Source organism: Poecile atricapillus, chromosome 11, assembly GCF_030490865.1.
Source record: "Poecile atricapillus isolate bPoeAtr1 chromosome 11, bPoeAtr1.hap1, whole genome shotgun sequence".
NCBI lineage: Eukaryota > Metazoa > Chordata > Aves > Passeriformes > Paridae > Poecile > Poecile atricapillus.
This window is the reverse complement of record NC_081259.1, coordinates 10260076-10281818: the sequence shown is the minus strand read 5'-3', so window position 1 is coordinate 10281818 and position 21743 is coordinate 10260076. Positions and strand designations below refer to the sequence as shown.

General features: G+C 42.2%; 3 protein-coding genes across 4 annotated transcripts; 2 read left to right on the top strand and 1 right to left on the bottom strand.

Moving 5' to 3' along the window:
• Window positions 1-1820: 1820 nt before the first annotated feature.
• On the top strand, window positions 1821-7920 carry BLOC1S6 (biogenesis of lysosomal organelles complex 1 subunit 6). 2 transcript variants are annotated; one of them, XM_058846647.1, is made up of 5 exons: window positions 1821-2050; window positions 2809-2953; window positions 4001-4088; window positions 4686-4772; window positions 5529-7920. In XM_058846647.1, the coding sequence occupies exons 1-5, from the start codon at window positions 2005-2007 to the stop codon at window positions 5646-5648; spliced, it is 486 nt and encodes a 161-aa protein (XP_058702630.1). In that variant the 5' UTR covers window positions 1821-2004; the 3' UTR covers window positions 5649-7920. The 2 variants fall into 2 exon arrangements, with proteins under 2 accessions (XP_058702630.1, XP_058702629.1); XM_058846646.1 differs by having other exon boundaries at window positions 1821-2071.
• A 1321-nt stretch (window positions 7921-9241) lies between these two features.
• On the top strand, window positions 9242-18223 carry SQOR (sulfide quinone oxidoreductase). The gene is made up of 10 exons (XM_058846842.1): window positions 9242-9479; window positions 10815-11063; window positions 11370-11540; window positions 12025-12078; window positions 13659-13853; window positions 14746-14955; window positions 15413-15596; window positions 16453-16520; window positions 17349-17527; window positions 17726-18223. Exons 2-10 carry the CDS (start codon window positions 10833-10835, stop codon window positions 17781-17783), a joined length of 1350 nt encoding a protein of 449 aa, XP_058702825.1. The 5' UTR covers window positions 9242-9479; window positions 10815-10832; the 3' UTR covers window positions 17784-18223.
• Window positions 18224-18482: 259 nt separating this feature from the next.
• LOC131583055 (nicotinamide riboside kinase 2-like) lies at window positions 18483-21440 on the bottom strand. Its single transcript, XM_058846844.1, has 8 exons — window positions 21156-21440; window positions 20916-21006; window positions 20472-20517; window positions 20144-20330; window positions 19836-19907; window positions 19077-19183; window positions 18783-18874; window positions 18483-18672 (listed from the first exon to the last, which is right to left on the bottom strand). The coding sequence occupies exons 1-8, from the start codon at window positions 21179-21181 to the stop codon at window positions 18667-18669; spliced, it is 627 nt and encodes a 208-aa protein (XP_058702827.1). The 5' UTR covers window positions 21182-21440; the 3' UTR covers window positions 18483-18666.
• Window positions 21441-21743: the final 303 nt, after the last annotated feature.

Genomic DNA, 21743 nt, shown 5'->3' with positions numbered 1-21743 from the left:
GTTAACTCCATTTTCACTCACATTTCTAGGGTGGGGTATGGTTACAATATATGTAACCTCTTAAATCAGTTCCGACAATAAAATCCAAAATACCTATGTGACAGTGCTGCATTAAAGGTTTCTGAACACAGAATTAAAAATTAAAATTTTAAAACACAGAATTAAATTAAAATTAAACAGGTTTATGTGGTGTTAACAGTATTGCATACATAGGCACTTTGGAAATAATTACTGTGAAACAGGAGATTTTGCAGAAGAAAAGGAACAAGAAAAGTTTTCTATCATTCCCTTTTTTTGGAACATTTGGGTTGACAAATAGTTAAACTTTGTCTAGAAAACCAGATACCAGTTTTCTATTCCAATCCTAAGTCTATTTCTGCAAGACGTGGGAAGGCCTGGAACAGGCAAAGCAGGAGCACGGAACACAAATCTGAAACTCCCACATCTCAAGTGAGACTATTTCAGAGTCATTATCTCACTTGTTCTTACTAGAAATTCCATCTGGAAACTCAGAAGTCTTTCCCAGTGGAACTTTCAACAAAAGTTGTGGGTTTCCCCCCCTACCAAAAGAAACTTTTAAGTAAAATCGCTAACTAGTTGGAATTCAGAATTTGAGTTGAGTCTGTTCAAGTTACTTAACAACTTACTCTTGTTGCTTCTTTTTTTAATAAAAGGCAGAAAAATGGGTTAGTTTTTAATCTGATGATGGAATAGTGATATAATTGTGAGCAAAAGTTAATTAGAATATGCATATGAAGAAAAATGAAAATGAACTTTCAACAATCTTGCTGTTAGAAATGTTAGTTTTAAGGTTGACACATCAACTCAAAAGCCCCTTTTTTTGCCTCGCTCTGTTTCTGAAGAGCATTAGGGAGACTGCCTGGATTTATTTTAATTTTTTAGGTTTGGGGGTATATCAAAATACTGCATTAACAAAAAAACTTTCTGAGTGGTCCTTCATTAGTTTCTTTCTATAGTTGCACCTGCATTTCCTGAAAAGACCTTTTTAAGTCTTTATAGGCAAAAGAGGAAAAAAATTATAAATTCTACAATACCATATAAAAGTGATTTTTCATTAAAGAATATATATACTTGCAAGTTGGTTAGAGCAGGGTGCTGGTAACACCAAGGTGGCAATCTGATCCCTGTATGGGCCACTCACTTAAGAGCTGGACTTAATGATCCCTCTGGATCCCTTCCAACTCAGAATATTCTACGATCCTGTGTGAAGTTATTACGGCTCTTGCAGACTGTTGGAGGAGAAGCAGAGACAGACGTATACACAAAAGCTAATTATTAATTTCCCTAGAAACAAAAGCTACAAGTAGTGTAAAGTCTGCACTGTTTCTGGAGAATACAAATCTATAAAACACAAGAGCAAGGATGTCCCCAAGAAAGGGCACCTGCGGTGATTTCAGCTGTTTTGTGCCGTGGCAGCAGAGCTCCCTGGGCTGCGCGGCTCCGGCCCGGCAGCCGCTGTGGCCCGGCACGCCGGGACGGTGCCACCGCTCCTCTGCTCTGTCAGGCCCGTGTCCAAGCAGGGTCTCCGCGGGGCTGCAACCCGCACACATCGAGGCTCAGCGCCGGCCCCAGCGGCTTCCGAACGCTCCGGGGAACGGCGGGAAGGAGCTCCCGACGCTGACACCGGCCCCGCCCCGGCGGCCGCAGCCCGGCTGTCGCTCTCCTCACTAACGCTGACACCGGCCCCGCCCCGGCGGCCGCAGCCCGGCTGTCGCTCTCCTCACTAACGCTGACACCGGCCCCGCCCCGGCGGCCGCAGCCCGGCTGTCGCTCTCCTCACCAACGCCGCCATCGTCGCTCGCGCGTCACTTCCGCGCCCGGCGCGCGGCCCAGTCCCGGCGCGCGGCGGCGGCTCTATGGTGCGGCGGCGGCGGGGCGCGGGCCGGGGGGCGCCGGGCCGGCCCGCTCGGTGAGGGCAGCCGGACCCGCCTGCCGCGGGCTCGGGCGGCCCTGCCCTGCCGGAGGGAGCCGGGAGCGGCAGCGATGAACGGCGCGGAGCGACCGGAGGGAAAGGAGGCGGCGCCCGCGGGTGACCCCGGGAGCTCGCTGGGTACGTGCGGGGTGAGCCGAGACCCCGGGCCGGGCGGGACGCGGGTGCGGCGAGAGCCGAGGAGAGGCTGGAGCCGCCGCCGGGCCCGGTAGAGGCCGGAGGAGGGCGCTCCGCCATCCCCGGTGCGAGGCCCGGGCTCCCTCCGAGGCCAAGGGCTGCCTCTCGCATCGTTCTCCCCCGTGCGGGGGCCTGTGTGGGTGAAAGGGTTTTGTCTTCCTCGAGCGCTGCAGACAAAAAATAGTCATAGGGTGCCCATACGAAACGTACAGGCTGTGACGTTCAATTCTTGGAGTTCAGCGGGAAGTCTTGGTGTTTTGAGTGACAGGCGAAGACCTCTCATAGCCCAGCTTGTTCTCAGACTTTGAAAGCAAAGGTTGGGGGCTGTTAATGTTCAGGTACTCTTGATACATAGAACACTGATGTTGCCCATTTTTTTCTTCAGTAGACTGAGTACTCGATTTTTCTTTTTTTTTTAAAGATATCTATGGAGCAGTTATATTTCCCACTTTCTATTCTATTGCTCTTCGCATAAAAGGGTTTACCAGGAAGCTTGTGATATAGGACTGAGAATGAGGGAAAAATAAAGAATATGAAAGTCCAGTTTAGCAGAAAAAGTGCAGAGAATTTTAATGTGTTTTAATGCTTTTAATTTTTGGAAAGGAAAATATAGTTGCTCCAAGTGAAACTCGAAGGGTGTGCTGACCTCTCACATTCTGCCTTGCTGTTCCTTGGTGTAGGTCCCAGTGATGCATCTCCAGATGAAGGAGTCGTAGAAGATCTGCCTTTAATAGATGAGAAAGCTGTGGAGCAGCTAACTGAAGGATTGATTTCCCACTATCTGCCCGATCTTCAGCGATCAAAATCAGCACTGCAGGAACTTACGTAAGCAGATTTTTGAAACCAACTTCATACACGTGCCTACTTGGTTTGCTGCTCTTTTCAGTAATGTGCCAGCTCCCTTTAACTGGAATATAGTTTATCAGCATTTCAGTGTCCTGACTCAAGCAGCCTGAATAATTCAGTGATCTGTGGGAGTAGCAGGGGGTGTGTGTATAAGCTGTAGTAGCCCGTGAGCACTTTGAAGAATGTGTAACACTAGAAGACTAAAATCCCCTAAGCCAGGCAGAGCAGAAGACCTAGATTTCTTAAATGCTTATTCACTTCTCTAGTGGAAAAGTGTGCTAAAAGCTGGATTTATTTTGCTTGGAGACATGCAGTTTGTATTCAGGGCAGCTTGTAGTGAGATATATTGTGTGTTGTTCAGTCTCTAAACCGTATTATGAAACACTTGAAAAATACAAACAAGGAGCTAAGCAGATAAGAGTTCTTTGTACACCGATACCTCACTGATAACAGAGTAGTTGATTTCACATGCAAACCAGATCTGCCATGGATAGAGATACTGGAAAGAGCTTTACACAGATCCATCTCAGGTTTTGCAGGGTACCTTAGTTTGGGTTTCACTATGCATGATGTGGTTATGCTCCTGCCAAGGACAGCCTTTGTCTGGAAAGACTTGAGCTGATTTGTGTGGGATGGAGAACCGTAATAATCACCAGGAATCCACACAAGTTCTGTACAGAAATAATTTATGACGCAGAGACACCCAAGTGGAAAGTCAAGAGCTAATTGTTCTTCCTTTCAGTCAACCACTGCAACCTGGAGAGTGCCTCTTCAGGGTTTTTGGGATATTTGTCCTGGATATCCATGTGCTGTAAGATGCTGGCTGAATTTGTGTAACAAATAGCAGCTTGGATTTTTCTAGTTATTTACTCATGTTTTTATTGAAATCACCTAGCAGTGCATCAGAGGAATCTGGAATTGGGAAGCGTGTATTGGTACTGTTTTGATTAAAAATCTATTTAAAGGGCGGCTTGAAAATCATATGTGGTGCTTTACTTTGGGTTTATGCATCTTTTTTTCTTTTAGACAGAACCAAGTGGTACTGCTAGAAACATTAGAACAAGAAATTTCAAAATTCAAAGAGTGTAACTCCATTGTTGATATCAATGCTTTGGTAAGTACCAGTAATGCCTTATAAATTCTAGATTAGCATAGATTTTCTTGCTGAAGCATTACTAGCAGTTTGTGTCTTTTCCTTGTTTTTCATGACCTACAGAAGGAAAACCAGTTCAGATATTAGGGGAAAACTCCTGGAGAGGGTAGGAACCAGCGTATTTCCCTTAAATAGGAAGGGCAGCAGCAAGAGAGTGCAGGCTCAGTCAGGCAGCACTGGTGACAATGGCTGTTCAAAGCCAGCAACCAAAGCAGATGTACACGTGTTTTCAGTAGGATTAGAGCTCCAGCATGAGCACTGTGCACCTCCTCAGACTGGCAGGAAGGGTCCATGAAACACTCATGTATGGGCCATAAAGCTGTAATATTTTTTGTTCTATTTCATTAATCTTAACTCAGCAGATTACAGTGTGTAACTCTTGAGATTTTCTGTATTAATATATGTGATATGTAAATTTTATATATAAACTTAAACATGTTTGTTCCATTATCAAACTGGTCTGGTAATCACTGTTTTTCATTGCTATTTTGCTGTGTAGCTTTATAAAACAGCTATTCTAACTTGACAGTTACTGCTTTAACTGTTACGGTTTTTAAGTTTTCAGAAGCTAAACACTATCACAGCAAGTTAGTGAATATTAGAAATGAAATGATGATGCTGCATGAGAAGACATCAAAGTTAAAAGTAAGTGGGATAAATATTTTTACTTTCCAGTACAGATATTTACTTATGTGTTATTGTTTTCCAACTTTTACTTTGGATGCATGTTGAAAATTCTGATTAAAATAAAATTTTACCTTAAAAGGATGTTTTCAGTAGCTCCAAGCCATTTTTTAACCTTTCACTTGCTCCTAATGGTGCTCAAGGAGCCTACAAATCTGAACTATTCGTTCAGTGTCATCTTTATGTTTAGGTGGTGTAAGAATCATGCCTTACTGTGTTGCTTAGTCCACTCCATTTCAAGCAGTTGTCTTTGTTGTTTCACTTTCATTTCAATGGAAACTAGATTGTTACAAATGTAAAAATTTCTCCATCTTCTTAATGTACCATTAACAGTGGCGTAAGTTCACTGGTTTCATGCTATACAGACAGCCTGGTTACATTATGGCAAATTTAATCCTTCAGTATGTTCAACAAGAGAATTTTTTCTTGGAGGCAGTAAATTGCATTATAAGAATCTCACCAGGTATACCCAAAGGATGACTTTTAGTGAGACTGAAGGGGCTTCAGTTTGTGTTCTCCCAGTGTAGACCCCAAATTTCACATTTCTGAACAGTAAGCTGAAGGTGGGAGGGACGAAGCAAAAATGAATGGTTTATGCTGCATTCAGTCATAAGAAGGGTGTGTTGGAGAGAATGAGAATGGGAGGGATTTTGTTTGTTGCTCCAACTTAAATATATCTATAAAATTTACAATTATTTTCTTGTCTTTTCTGTTTAGAAAAGAGCACTTAAGCTGCAACAAAAGAGGCAGAAGGAAGAATTGGAACGAGAGCAGCAACGTGAGAAGGAACTTGAAAGAGAGAAACAATTAACAGCAAAACCTGCAAAGAGGACCTGAAAGCAGAGCATACAACTACTTGTCTGAACTAACGATTTCTTCTTTAACTGGAATTAAGGCAGACTTTGCTTAAATCAGGCTACAGAGTTGCTAGCAATTCTGTTGCTGGCAAGTCTACTCTATGGTATTATAAATTCCGGAATGGTAATAATAGAGTTGGTAACATTCACATTTTTTAATTTCAGCCGTTCAAGTTGCCTTCTTTTGTAATGCTATGCAGTTTGATATTATTATACTGTAAGTTAATTTATATATATATGTGTATATAGGAGAACTAGGCATCATAGTTTTAAGTACCTATCTATTTTTGTTTTCTTCTGTTCTTTTGATGTTTAGAATTCTATGAGATTTCATGACTGGCACATGTTTTTCAGACAAAATGCAGAATACTTCTCAAATTTCAGTTCTCATCACCAGACTTCATTGGCTGTATTTTCACTGCAACTGCTTTGTTTCATGCAGTTGGGATCTGTCTTTGGTCATAAATACTGATTTCTTGTGCAGCCTTAGTTTGGTTCATCTCTAATGAGCTGAAGGAAATAGTGTATTTGCTTAAAAGTACACTTCATTGCAGCAGTCTTTTTTTTTGTCATCAAGTAACTTAAGAACAGCTTTAAAGTGACTTCTGAATAAGTTCCCAGCTGAAATGATTGGCAGGGGAGAAGCAGAACACTAAACATTGTCAAAATTGATGTGTGCACAACGCAAAGATTAATGAATTTGTGCTTCCACAAACATTTAAGTCAAACCAGGAAACTGTTGCTTCTGTAAGGGTTTATTAGGAAGACTTGTGTGATCTAAGCATATTTTTGTGGGATTAGAAGTTGTAATTTCTTCATCTTGTGTGACAAAATAAAACATAACCAAAACTAAAATTTTCCATTTCATGTGAAATTCAGCCACCTGTAGGAAAACTACTGCATTTAGTGGTTTTTTTCCCTTAACAAATGAATCATTTGCACATTGGTGATATATAAGTGATTTTTTGTTACACTGTCCTCACCCAGATTGATGATTACTAGTGTTGCTGATGAGAAATTTGGAATGAAGGTTGATGTCCATTTCTCTGAATGTAATTCCTATCTTGCAGCACTTGGTGTGAACTCACATTCAAATGAATGTACAAGTTGTCTAGATAAAAGAGCTTTAAATTATTTGTTCTTACACGCTAACAAACTGGTTATTTTAGAACTGTGTTTCTTTTCAAGTATATCTATGTTTCTTTTTAAGTGATAATGTAAATGATGTGTTTTGAAGTAAGATAAAGGGTAAGCTATGTAAAGTTTTCCATAAAATATGTAGAGGAAGATATCACAGGGGCCAGTCAATTTTACTTTTCACTCTGTTTTAGATGACTCACACAGTGTACACCTGCCTGGACTTTCTGTATTGTAATTTTCTGAACTCCTAATTTTCTGTCCTTAATATTTGTCATCCTTTTCTGTGAAAGATGCACTCTAACAAGTACCCAGGCATCATGCAAAGTAAACTGAGATAATGATTTGGGGCAATGAGAACAAACTACTTATAGCAGTCTGAAGAGACACTGAAATGCTTTTAGTGAAGCAGTATTAGATGAAAACTTTCACAGGTATTTTTCCCTGAAGTTGACTCATGGCTATTAATTGCCTGTGGATTGTTGGCCTCTGCTGTGGCTTGTATGTATTTCTAAGAGAAATGTAAAGAATTTCCACAGTCCATTTTTTGGAGCAGAATGTATATAATTAAATGTTGTCTTAAGTATTTTATTTTATAATGTAATTTCACAATCAGATTCTGGGAATTAAGACTGTTATCATTAAACTATAACATGAAACTAGATGCCTCAGTATCCAAATCAGGATTGAATTCCTTTGATATTTCTTGATTTGTATCTCCTCATATAGAATCCAGTTTACTGTGTCAAGTCGTATTCTCTGTCTCTGTCAATAACTGTTTTTTTCCAAAGAACTGTGGTTTTGTGGGGTTTGGTTTTGTTTCCAAAAAATCATGGTTATTTTAACTAAAACTAGAGAATTCAAAAAAATTCTTAGAAATTTGAATACTTTTGAAATTTGGTATATTTCAGCATTTGGAATAATTTCCAATCAAAGGAATAAAAGCTGACAGTGCTTACCTGAGGAATCACATGCACATACATAAAAATGTAATTTGTTAACTTTTCCTATAAAAGCATGGTAAGATCTGGGTTTTCTATGAATAAAGATCTACTTTTACTAAATGACCTTTCTGTAATAAAGGGGAGAAAATTAATAAAAATATAGAGGATGAAGTTTGTTCAGTTTATATAACTTTTATTAATGTGTTCTGAAACTACTTCAGTGAAAACTACAATTCATTATCTCCATAGGATGTTCTATCAAATACTCTTGTACGTCTTAATGCATTTACATTTACTTTTGTAAATGCTGCATTGGACGAATGTAACGATACTGGTATCTAAAAATATGTGCTTGCATCAGCATGCACAGCTAGAGTGAGCAGTTCTACTGCTGTGTATGCTTAGTCTTGGTTGATTTTATAAAAAGTTACTTAAGGAGTAGATAAATGTAGATAAATGTGGTAGAACAGTGTTAGGGTTGGGCAGTGTGTGCCCAGCCCTCACAGCAGCTCCCACCCTCATCCTGCCTGGACTTTGGAAAGGTTAAGGCAGCGCTCCCTGCAGCTGCTGGAGGCCTCTGTGCCACAGGTGAGGAGTTTCTTTATGTTTGGTTTGTGAGATGTTTCTGAATTACTGAATTCGAGTAATTTTTTGAATTAAAACTGTAGGTTATCTCTGTAAGCAGTCTGTGGAGAAACATGCATGGGAGGTTAAAGAAAGTACTGCAGTGTTTAAAGACAATCCTAAAAATACGTGTTTAAAAAGCCAGCCCAACAATTTTCTCATGAGCAGAGATAAGGATCAACCTCAACCTCTGAGAACAAAAAGTGTGGAAAAAAGGCTGCACTCTGATTATACAAGCACAGCTGGAAACAGGAAGTGAAAAATGCATACAAATTATAAAAATGGGCAGTTTGGGTGTTTTAAAGGATGTCGCTATAAACCCTGGGGCTTTTTTCTCTTAGAGAAGTCTCTTGTATTAATAAAAATGTCTGATCTCCATGTCACACTTTTAAAGATACCGATTTGTGTCTTTCAGTACATTTTCTGTCCAGTAAAACTCAGGAACTGTGGGTGTTCAGCTTTGAAAAGGCAGCCTTTACCTGTCACTGGAGGATTCACTCCATCAGAGCTCATTTACTATTAATTATTGATCTAGTAAGTGCTTTGATGTTATTTTATTAAGCTTAATATTTTTTCTGTTTTTCTTTCTACAGAAAAGGGCTCCTAGATTATAGTTTAGGGCGGGTGCATACAGGTAACCTGAGAAAGTTCAGGTATTGAAGTCTCAGTAGTTGCTCCATCGCAGGTACTGTAGTGATTGTGGTGTCGGTCAGCCCGATGTGAGTGACCTGTGCTGTGTGTCTAGGTGGGACTCTGGGCTGCTGCCTGGGATGGGGGCCAGTAGCGAACGCGCAGCTGGGATTGGCAGGGGGCCAGGTTTAGGACTGGAGTTTCAAAACTTTGGAAAGCACGGGGTTGGAGCTGCATGTGCCACCGGCAGCTGCTCGGAGCGGAGCGCCCGGCTCAGCCCCTCGCGGGGGCCCCGCGATCACCGGCGGCGGCGCACACCCGGCCCGGCCCGGCCCGGCCGGCCCTGCCCTGCCCCGCCGGCCGGCCCGCGCCCTTTGCCCGCGGCTGGGCAGCACCCGGAGCCCCGAGCTCCGCCCCGCCGGTCCCGGAGCCGATCGCACCCGGGCCGGCGGCGCGGTCCTTCCCCGCACTGCTCGGTAAGTGCAGCGAGCGGTAAGTGCGGAGCCGGGAGCGGTGCCGGGGACCCGTCCTGCCGTGAGGGAGCGGGGCCGTCGGGTTGGGCCGAGCAGGGAGGCGGCGGGAGGGCCGTGCCGGCGGGGCAGCCTGCGGGCCGCAGCGGCCTCACCGAGCGCTGACGGGTCGTGCCCCAGCCCCGGGAGCGGGGCCCTGCTCCCCCTGCAGGGCCGGGTCCCTTGGCCTCGGGGAGCGGGGCAGCAGCGGCTTTCGGGCCCTTGCGGCTGCTGTGCCCTGGCCTGAGGGGCTCGCAGGCGCTGGAGCCGGCTGGGGAGCTGCCCGCCGAGCGCGCACACGTGCATGGGAGGAATGCTTAAGCTGCCCATCTATGGCCAGCTGCTTAAAGAATAGCTGCAATGATCTGTACTTCTTGCCAGTATGACTTCTCTAACTTTATTCCAACTTCCTTCAATAAACTGGTTCCATGAAGTAGGCAGTCTGAGGAGCTTAGCATGCGGTAGGTGTTCTGGAGAGGAAGAAACTGCAGTTGTCCGGTCTCTGCACGAATTGCCGTGCTTCGTGCTTTGGTTAGGTGTTTGCCCTGGGCTGTAGTTGAGATACTGAGGTACTGAGCTCTCCTGCTTAACTATGATTTCTTTAAAACGCATTTTCTTCAGTATTAAACAGAATTATTCTAAAAACATGCAGACAAGTAGCCTTAGAGTGAAAAGGAAAAGAGATTTATGAATGGAGGTCCGCATCTTGAAATAGCTGCCTGCACAGATGATAAACAGCCTTCTAAACTGAAACTAACTTACTGCAGAGTTCCGTGTTTTGTTCTGACTGGGGAGGGCTTGAGAAGAAAATGTTTGCATCTTGGAAACCTGTCAAACAAAATTATTAACATTTATTTTACATTGGATGTGTCTGGGATTTTCCCCTCTCTGTCCCAAATTCTAACTGTAAGCATTAATAATGGAGCATTATAAAGAATTCAGGGTATACAGACATGAGGGGTGTCAGGATAGCACAAAAACGTGCAGAATAAGTTGCTGAAGTACATCTAGTGTAGTGGGGAATTTTCCAAGCTGACATTGGAAGATTTTATTGAAAATATTTGAGGTTTCTGGTGTAATTTTGAAACTCTGGTCTATAAGTATCATAAATGAAATGAATGTTCACCATATAATAAATAATGAATAAATTTATAATGAAAAAATAAATGAAAAAGCTGTAATTCTTGCCTGGCGACTCGAGGAATTTAGTATAATTTTTGCCTTGAAAACTAACCTAGGCATTTAAATAACCATAAATTCTGCTTCCTGTAATTGTTACTGGTACCTTTCCTTATCTCCTAGCTTCCCACTTAATGAAAGATGTCAGCAATTGGAGTGGTATCCTGCTCCTGTCTCCGTTCTGGTGTGTGGTTGCTGAAACCAGGAATGCAGAAGATGAGCTCCTTGGGCTTACACACAGCAGCCAGGTGTGCTGCCAAGGATTATTACGAAGTACTTGTGCTGGGTGGAGGTGCTGGTGGAATCGCCATGAGTGCTCGGATGAAGAGGAAAGTGGGGGCAGGAAATGTGGCTGTTGTTGAGCCAAGTAAGGTGAGTCTGATAAAGAATAAGCATTTAACATGTGACCAGATGGGTCTTGTTCCTCTCCAGCCCCACATGTTTTTAACTGTGGAAAGTAAGCCAAAAAACTATCTTTCAAAAGGTTTTGTATGACACTTTCTTCTCCATGAGATTTTTGTATCCCTGCAGCTTTGTCATGGAAAAATCTTGGTTATTTATACAGCTTATTTTGTTAAGTATAATACAATGTTAAAAACACATTGCTCCCATTCAGAGTGATGTGTCTTTAAATCCTTTTAAACAGTTTTGAAATGTCCATTTGAACTTTTATTTCAGACTCATTACTATCAGCCACTCTGGACCCTGGTTGGTGGCGGTGCAAAGCAGCTGGCAGCTTCTGCACGCCCAATGGGAAGTGTAATGCCTAAAGGTGTTGAGTGGATCAAATCTCAAGTTACGGCATTGGATCCAGATAAGAACTGTGTCTGGCTGGAGAATGATGTCAAGGTAATAATGTAAAACAAAAAAAAAAGAAAAAAAAAGTTTTTATTTAATGTCAGGGGTTGTCTGTCCACATCTTGCAGATCCCCTTAGAACTGCCTATTGAGCAAGACCTCCAGCATCTAGGAGGCTGGGAAATTCTAATTAGTCTTATGTACTTGGTCCTAAAATCTTTTTCTAATAAAACTTGTGGTAGATAACTAGGTTAGAATAACATCAACTTACAATACTTAAAATGCCCTGTTTATGGTGAACTGAACAGAAAAGAGAGAATATTTTGCTCCAGATACCTGAGTCTGTGTATAACAAAGGCTGTGTAACTCATAATGCAGTTAGCATTTTAACAAGAATTCTTAGAGCTTAACTTATGTTACTAATGCTCCCTATATCTCCTTCCTTGTGACTCTGTTGCTGCTAGATAACTGAAATTAACTTTGAGATAATGCTTTGGTTTCTTTGTCTAAAATACTTTTTGTTCCTTGCACAACAGGTATCTTACAAGTATCTGATAATTGCCCTTGGAATTAGTCTGCATTATGAGAAGGTATTTGTTTTACAATAATCATATTTTTACTATTTTTAATAGCATCACATACATTCCTTAAAGTAAATGGCTTTTCAGTACTGTTTTTACTGCAAGGTATTGAACACTATGAATAAAAGAGCTAGAAGACAGACTAATGACTTTCCTCCTTCTACAGATCCCTGTGTAATAAACCTAATTACCCTTGGAAAAGCCTTTTACAACAACTTTGTTGCATCTCTGTGACAATATCAGCAGATGGGGCAGCAAGTTGAATCTAGAACTTTAAGGTAGCCTGTGATAATGAGATAATAAGATGTACTGACTGTAGTCTGAAGCACCTCTAATGTAAACAGAACGAGGAACACAGTAAAATCTGATGAGGAGCAGCCAGTAAAATCTGACCTGCAGAATTAATTTGACCTACCCTCACCTTTCTTAAAGGATGCTCTTCAGAAGGAGCCAGCTGAGTTACCAGGCTTGTGTTTAAATAGGCCCTGGGGCCCTTTCCTTGTGTAACATTTCCTGTACAGTTCACTCAGTGGCACTCAGAGGAAAATGTTGGTGCAAGAGTGACCACAGTGATGTGTGTGTAGGAGAAGGAAAACACAAAGGCAAGATGTCTGAGCAATTTGACTCTCATGGTTTTACCCTGACCTGAATATGATGTTGTACCTGACAATGTACTTAAGTATCTCTTTGAAAAGCTTTCGAGATACATGTTAAGCAAGAGCTGGTCTCAGTTAGTTACAGTCACAAATAAGCTCTGGTGATTAGGTCTGTGGAATGAGGAGATGCAGAATGTCCAGTGACCCTCCTCTCAATCTTTGTATCTATTGCTTCAGTACAAGCTGATAAAAGTAAATTCAGTGTTCACTAGTAGAAGCCATGTAACACGGTTAATCACACTCTCTAATGAAAACTCATAGTAACGTTTAAATAAAAGAGGAGAATTGTAAAAGAGGGATGGTTTCTCTTCACCAGCAGTGTACTTCTGGTGCAGACTGGAACATCCCAAACACATTGCAGTACGTGTAACATGACTCTGTATTCTCACAGAATTTCTGCAATCCATTATTTTGAAATGGGTACAACTTCCTTTCTCACAAGCAGATGCTCAGGTCATAGTAGGAGTAATAGGGAAATAATTACTGAATGCGGATTAGTTAAAACAAAATGACCCTAGGCAAATACAGGTATCCGCAACTGACTGCAGAAAAGTTTCATTCACCTTAAAAATTTTCATAATGCTTTTTTTTTATATATATTATTTTACTTGTGGTGATGTGGCAGTGACTTTATATATTTTTGCTCTGAATTTCAGTCTGCAAAAACTTGGGTCTGGGTCTGCACTGAAGACTTACGTTCAGATGTTGTAATTTCACTAAATGTTAAATCTACTAAATTATATACTGAATTCTAAAGGAAATACCTGTTCTATTGCTAGGCCTATTTTTAAAAGTACCAACTAGCAAGTAAGCATGGACTTCCTTTTTGATGGAGACTTCTTAATAGTTATTTCTCAGTCTGTATTTAATACTTGTCAATGATGACAAAACTTCTGCCATCTGTACCTGAAACCTTAATTTCTCTTTTCCTAGATCAAAGGCTTGCCTGAAGGTTTTAAACACCCTAAAATAGGTTCAAATTATTCAGCCCAGACGGTAGAGAAAACATGGAGAGCTTTACAAGATTTTAAGGAAGGAAATGCTATCTTCACTTTTCCAAATACTCCAGTGAAGTGTGCAGGGGCTCCTCAGAAGATCATGTATTTATCAGATGCATACTTGAGAAAAGTAAGTCTTTTACCCTCTCTGCCAGTGCTTGTTCTCACAGTTGGAAGGAAGGCTTGTTCTAAGGGTTTCACATTATCTTTGAAACAAGTATAAACCACGTGAGAATGCTGTGACTCAGGATTATTAAAGTGACTGTGTTGCTTTTTGTATTTTTAATGTATAAGGAATGCAGGTAAATGGGTTGTACATAATATTTAGCATATATTTAATCCCAGAAAAACTTGTAGAATTCAGAAATTCAATTCAGAATTTCATACTGAAAGAACTGTTTGTCCTGCTTCTGGTGAGCTGCAGATACAACTGTTCTTGGCCTAACTTATAACTTCATGTGGTGTACCAAAATAACACTGGCTGGAATGAAGTAATTCTTGTTACTTTAAGTACTTAATACCTGTTGCCATTTGTCTACTAGTCTGAAAAGTGGCTATGCTTGCTCCTTGGATGCATTGTCTCAGCATCAGGAGGAGTCTTAGCCAGGCTGTTAAAGCAAGCTTAGTGGGAGCAAAAGAAAACTTCAGGTGGAAGTGTCAGGCTTCATATGTGTATAAGTTTAATGATCTACCTACTGGGTAAATACCTGAATTATGCATAGAAGTGGGAGTTTCAGAAAGCTTTTTTAACACTAAACTGCTTCAAGAATTTAACCTGCATACAGCAGTTCTTCAGTGCCTTGCAGCCACCTCTTCTCGTCAGTCGTTTGTGTGAGGTATGTTCAGTACCTCATGCTGAAAGGGTCTACCTTCTAACATGCTGTGAAATATTAATTAAATATTCATTAATAATTGAACTGCATGAATAGTTCTTACAGCTCTTTAGTAGTGCAGCACAGTTCTTTTGTCTCTTCTTGTCATAGTTTCTTGATAGAAAATGCTAATTGGATCTCCTCCTGCAGACAGGAAAACGTTCCAAAGCAAACATCATGTTCAACACCTCACTTGGTGTGATTTTTGGTGTTAAGAAATATGCTGATGCATTGCTTGAAGTAATAAAGGACAGGAATATTGCTGTAAACTACAAGTGCAACCTCATAGAAGTTCGAGCAGACAAGCAAGAAGCTGTGTTTGAAAACTTGGACAAACCTGGAGTGACTGAAGTTTATCAGGTCAGGAGCTTTCAGACTCATTTGGTTCTATTTGTTTTCCTTGTGTACTGGAAATAACTTCTACATTGTTATAACACAGTCTGCTTTGTTGTGTATTGCTGTTCCCGCTGAGAGTACGATCTCTAACTTTAGCAGAACATTAAAAATTCTGAAGCCAAGGTGGAGAGAAGGGAAAAGATATCATAAATTATGCCTGGAGTCCTTTATGCTGTGGGAATGTCTCAGGTGTGTTTGGAGGAAGGCAAATTGCTTGCTAATGGAGTTGCTTGATAAGGTTCATGTTAATTAAAGGATGCACTTGAAATCTGAGAGCAGATTTTCATTCTATATACTCATTTAAAAAACCAAAACATACACAAACCCAAGAAACTCTCTCTCCACACTGTGTTTATTGCCTTATACCAACAGATAGTTTGCTCTCATGAGCTAACCATTGAGTGCCTTTCTTTCTGTTTAGTATGAAATGCTTCATGTCACACCCCCAATGGGGCCACCTGCTGTGCTTGTCAACAGTCCTGTCTCAGATGAAAGCGGCTGGGTGGATGTAGATAAGGAGACTCTACAACATAAAAAGTATCCTAATGTCTTTGGTATTGGAGATTGCACCAACCTTCCAACATCAAAAACTGCTGCAGCTGTAGGTAAAATTGCATGTGTATGTTTGTGTGTGAAAATGTGACAAGAGTGGAGTCACAGTAAGCTTTTTGTTTAGTTTGCTACTCCTGAGGCCATGACTTGAATTTTGAGCTTTCAAAAAGACCAGAGTCTTTTTGGAACCAAAAAGTTTAGTTAGCTAGTTTGGACCAACTAGCCAGCTACAGACCATGTTGATGCCACTAACCCAACAGTTCTGTTGTTCCAGATGCCTCACAGATGAACTAATTCTGTTTTTTGTGTTCACAGAATGTCATATAATGAATGAACTATTCTTGTATTACATCATTCAGTAATGAACCTTTGTGTTTTATCTTAGCTCCTCATGTATATGCCACCTAACTGTTAAGTCACTATTAAAAAATCATATGTTCTGGCCTTGTAGCCACAGGTTCCACAATTAAAATACTTTTAGTGTATGGTCTCACAACTGATAAAAGGCAAATAAGAGTAGAAAAAACAGTATGTTATTGATGTAATGAAAGAGTGGGGTACTTAACTACTTCAATAAATGGATCTACAGTTACAGCACTCAGAATGAAACAGAACTTCAGTGTGCCAGAACTCCAGTGTGCCAGAACCTCAGTGTTTGATAAGACTGAGCAAATACAATTTATCATAGGAGAATGGGCATAGGCTGAAAATATCAGCTCAAGTTTCATTAAGCTTTAGCATGTTTGAAACAGTGAGGACAAAGTATTAGTTATTTTTTTCTAATCTGGGACAAGTTCAATTGCAGCTGAATTGTCCAACAAAATACCTTGCTACTACTGTTTGCTTTAGTAATGACAGTAATTGCTGGCTGAAACAGTCTTAGTACACTTCTTTTTCTTTCTTATTTAGCTGCACAGTCTGGAGTCCTTGATAAAACCATTTCTCTGGTAATGAAGAATGAGTTGCCAGTTAAAAAGGTACTTACGGTTCTTGTCTTAGGGAGAAATTCTCTTGAATGTTTTCCCCCTTTTTATGCAGGAAGTCTTGCAGGCAGCTGTGTGTGAACCAGAAGGCAGGAAAGGCTTTGCCTCTGCAGTTGTGGTGCTAAGTGGTTACATGCTGCATATCGGAGTAGTAATGGAATTGCACAGTTGATGATACTGCCATTCCCTGACTTCTGAGTTCAGAGAAGGTTAGAGGGTAATTAGTCAGGGTTTATACTCAGTGCAAGTGATTTACTTAAGGTAATTCCTGCTCCAGAAAATGTCTTGCAAACTTGCTTCTCCTGTGTGTAGGACATGATCTTTTAAGGAGTTAAACTGAAGCTTCTGTACTACAGCTGTTAATCCTATACATATTGTCAAATTTGTCCTTTAGCCTTTTTTATTTTGGACATGGCTTCTTTGGAGCCCTAACCTGAATATCTTGCAATTCTCTGGAAATTCTCACTAAAGATCCTCTTGGATTGTTGAAATAAACACCAGCTCTCATCCTGATCTGCTGGTCACCTGTTTCACTAGCTACAATAACCAACCATTAATGAATGACATTATGCCCTATTGTTCTAGGTTAGGTCTAATTTAAGCAATGTTGTTAAGCAGATCTACATTTGAAATAGAGTGGCTTAGTATTATGGTTAATAAACCAGAACTGGCTTAGCAGCCTTCCAGCTTCACTGGTATTTACACTGTAAATGCAGAAACCTCCTAGGAAGTTATTTTGAAATGTGAATGTTAACCATGGCTTGTAAAACCTCAGACTTTAGGCTTTGGTTCAGAATGATAAGTGGGTATTTTTCATTGCAGTATGATGGATACACTTCCTGCCCACTAGTAACAGGATACAACAAAGTGATTCTGGCAGAGTTTGACTATAATGCTCAGCCTTTGGAGACCTTTCCCATTGACCAGAGTAAGGAGAGAGCAACCATGTACCACATGAAAGCTGATATGATGCCTCTGCTCTATTGGAATGCACTACTTAAGTAAGTACTGAAGAAAAACAATCAGGTATGGACACCTGTTCTGGCTTAGCTCCTTGCTAGAATAGAAGCAAAGTACATCCTCAGCTGTGATCAGAACAACCCCTTAATGCCTATCTCTTCACAGTACAGTATCTTACAAGAGAAACTTTCCCCAAGCCCTAGTCTGACAGTATATGTAAGAACTTTCTCTGTTTCCAGGGGATACTGGGGAGGACCAGCTCCTGTCAGGAAGTTAATGCATCTGGGCTTGAAGTAACTGCTGGTTCTCGGCATTGGTTAAAACCTTCCAAAGAAGTGGACTGGTCTCACCCTGGATCAATACATATCTTTCCTCTTGGAATACCTGGCATACAATTTTTTATTTTCTTTTTAATCAAGGTTTGGTCACTAATTCACTTTTCCTCCCACTATGGATTAAAGCCTTCACAGTGCTCTTTCCCTGAGACCTTAAACTTTCCCTTAAGAGGCCTTAAACTACTGTGATATTTACACAGGAATCTGACCTTGCCTTACCCTACGGATTACTACAGAAATTGCTGGAACAGTCAATATTTTCAAAGCTATTGTGTATGTAAAATTTTCTTCTTGAAAAATTCCTAAACTGAATTGTCTGCATCCAAGTGCATCCAATTGTCTGCATCAGTGCATGCACTGGATTTAACGGTGATTTAATACTAGTAAAGTGGCCTGAAAGTCTCCTGTTCTCTTATTTTTGAAGAACATCAATACTAATTTCTAAGCATACCTGCTGCCTAATTATTATAGGAATGCATGCAGAGTTTTGAAAACAAAGAAGTCAAAGCAGTGTCTGTGTATATGGATACACACACACACTCTCTTCTAGGATAGTTGAGCCACTCTGCATCAGTTCCACTACAGTGTTTTAACCTGTGACACTAAGACCATCATGAAGAGTTACTTGAGAACACATACTAGACAGAAGCACAGTTTAGGATCACAGACAAGGGGGAAGTGCTTTTTAATTATGACCATATAGAACTCAGTTTTCAAGGGAAAGGTTGAACAAAGTTGAATTTGAGGGTTGAGTCTTCACAGAAGCTGGAACTTTAGAGGCAGTCAGGTAGGCAGCATGGAGCAAACAGGAATCATCTTCACTCACAAGAATCAGCAGCAGCAGCTTATTTCTAAACAGAAAGATAGATGTGAACATATTTCAAGTTACAGCTTCATGCTTTTCCAACAGAGGTTTTAAAAGGTTTGCCTTTGAATTGCAATTATAAGCATGAACATATACCTGGGTGTTAAGTAATTCTTCAATCTTATTCTGGATCTGCCCATACACATCATTAAACAGCTCCTCCTTTGATTTCGTCCCATTCAAATGCACTTAAAGAAAGTAAAATGAGAGAGCTATAACAGAATGTCTCTGTAAGCTTGACAGATCCTAATTTAAAAAGCATGCAGCTAGCTGGTATCAGAAAAATACCTCCATCTGCTTCATTCACCTAACCGGTATGCATCTAACCAGTATGTATTGCACAGGTTTGAAAAGTAATCTCATAAAGTGCTTTTATCATTAAAGACTTACCCACATCAACTCCAAGTTCTTCCATTATCTTCCTGTGCTTTACGTACATAGGCCAAACGTGGCCATCAAACAATCCAGGTGGATCCGGTACAGTGTAATTCCTTGAACTGTAAATTAAGGCACTGTTACTCACAAGTAGTCTAATAACAATTCAGGAAAATGACAGATCGTTCATTGGTGTTCCCTACACATTAGCCTAAGCCCATTGACTCCAGTCTAGTTTCTGAGATTATTGAAAGTTAGTAGTTAGCAAGGGCTGCAAGTATCAAGTTATGAAAATAAACTGAAATTTGATGTGCAAGTCCAAAGTGTTTAAAATGCAAAAGGAGTTACTGGGACAAACCTGATCTAAATACTGATGAATAAACTCTTAAAAGCTCTAGCAAAACTTTGGAAAAATAGCTGTCTACTTATTCCTCTTGAAATGTAATTGAAGTTTTCATTTGCTGTAAGAACAGTGTATGTGTGCAACAATACAGCCAAATGTAAAACCTCAGATAATTGGAAACCTGGCAAGTGCATAATTGGAAAACCAGCATGAGAGAAAGCCTAGTGAAAGGTGTGTGCAGAAACTGAACATTACATATATGATACAATAGCTTGGTGGGAAGTTTTAGGTCAGTTTGGTGAAAGAAACTACGGTTTTCTAATTCAGCAGCTACATTTGCTTTATCGCTTCTCATCTAAAAGCTTCAGAAAAACAAACTCTTGAATGGAGTAAAATCTTATTGGGCTAGCAAAGAACTCTGACAAACTCACCTTCTTCTCCTTTTACACTCTTCGTATGGAATGGAAAGAAAGTACCGATGGTGGAACACGTCAATCAGTGGCCTGAAAGAGATACCCGTTTGGTTACCTCAACTAATTAGTAGCAAAATCCAAAAAAGTAAAACTACACCCATTTCCTGTACTTCCAGCGACCTTTAGACTTGTGACACCTAAACTTGGCAGTAGTCAATGCCAGATGCCAACTCTTGGTTTAGAACACATCTTTTTATTCCCTTGGAGGTTTGCCCATTACACGAAATAATGTAAAAGTCAAAATGTATGAAGGCACAATTGATTACCTGTAGGTGTAAAGTAGGAAGCCTTCAACAATAAGAATGTGGATTGTTTCATCTCCTCCAGCCTTATCTTCCAAGATCTGGGCATCCAGTGTGTTGTTGATCCCATGAGAACGTTCAAACTTGACTGGGTTTTTAATCCAAGCATTTATGGTACTCATCATAGCTTCCATATCTAATGCACTAATCACTAAGATGAAACAGACAACTATCATTATGCAGTAATTTAATATAATCTAGTGATACAGTCAGTACAAAACAGTGCACGTAAAGAATTAAAATACTCTTTAAGTTTTTGAGTTATGCTTTTTTAACACTAACAAAGGCTTACCATCATACTGTTTAAACCCATCTTCAACTTCTATTTCATCTTGGGGCTGAAACAGTAACAAGAGAAAAAAAACAAACCTGCTTGGTCAGGACAGCTACTGAGAAGGTCAATACCCATTTCAAAGCAAGATTCAAGATCCAAACCCAGAAGTTACAAAGGGGAATCTTAGCCCTCCACCAGCTTCCTTTGCATGCAGATAAAACCAGCAGTACGAAGCTCAGATAAAGCCGCCTGCTCCTCTATCTTCCCACGGACAGGAGCACAGCGCTCCGCGGAAAGTCCTGGAGAGCCGCTACCGCGCGGGTTATCCGGCCGCCGCACGGCCCCGCCAGGCAGCGCGGGCAGGGCGGCGCAGGGCGGGCAGCGCGCCAGCAGCGCGGGCGGAAGCTCGCGGGGGTCACCCCGCGCCCTCCCGCGGCCTGCAGGGGCCGGCGGGCCGCTCACCTTGAAGAAGTCATCCTGGTGCACCACGCTGCAGTTGGGCAGGGCCCGCATCAGCCGGCGGGTCAGGGTGGTCTTGCCGCCGTTGGTGACCCTGCGGCGAGAGCGCGGCCGTCGGGAAGCGCCACGTGGGGGCCGCGTCCACCCCCCCACCCCCACTGCGGCACCGGGAGGGGCCGGGGTGAGAGACCCGTGCCCGTCCCGCAGCCCGAGCCGCTTTCCCCGCCCGGTCCCAGCTCTCACCCGCCGATGCCGATGATGATGTTCATGGCGCGTCCGGCGGCCGCCCGGCCCGACTCCTACTGCCTGTTTCTGAGGGGCGGGGGGGACCCGGTGTCTCCGGTACCGGCCGTCTACGTGCCTGAGCCGGGACCCGGGCAGGGAGAAGGAAGGGGCCGGAGAAAGAGGAGAAGGTGGAGAGGGGAGAAGCCAAACGTCAACTGCTGGGCAGCGCCATGGTCGCTCAGAGCAGCAGCAGGGCCGGTCCGCGCCGCGCCGCGCGCTCCGCAAAGGGGGGCGGTGCCCGCGCGCGCTCGCCTTCCCCTCGCGCTCCGCCGCGCCCATTGGGCGGCAGCCTCCTCCGCACAGCCAATAAGAAGCGGCGTGACGCGAACGGCTCGCGGCGATTGGCTGAGGAACGCTCACTCACGCCCGGCCGTGTTACAGAGCGGCCGCTAGATGGCGCTCGACGGCCTCCGCGCCGGGGAGGTGAAGGCGTGGCGCCCCCTGCTGGCTCTGCCGGTGCAGCGCAGGGCCGCGCACTCCCCTCCCGCGAGGGCGGAGCTGCGGCAGTGTCGGGCGCTCGGGCGGTTCGGCTGGGCCCCGCTCCGG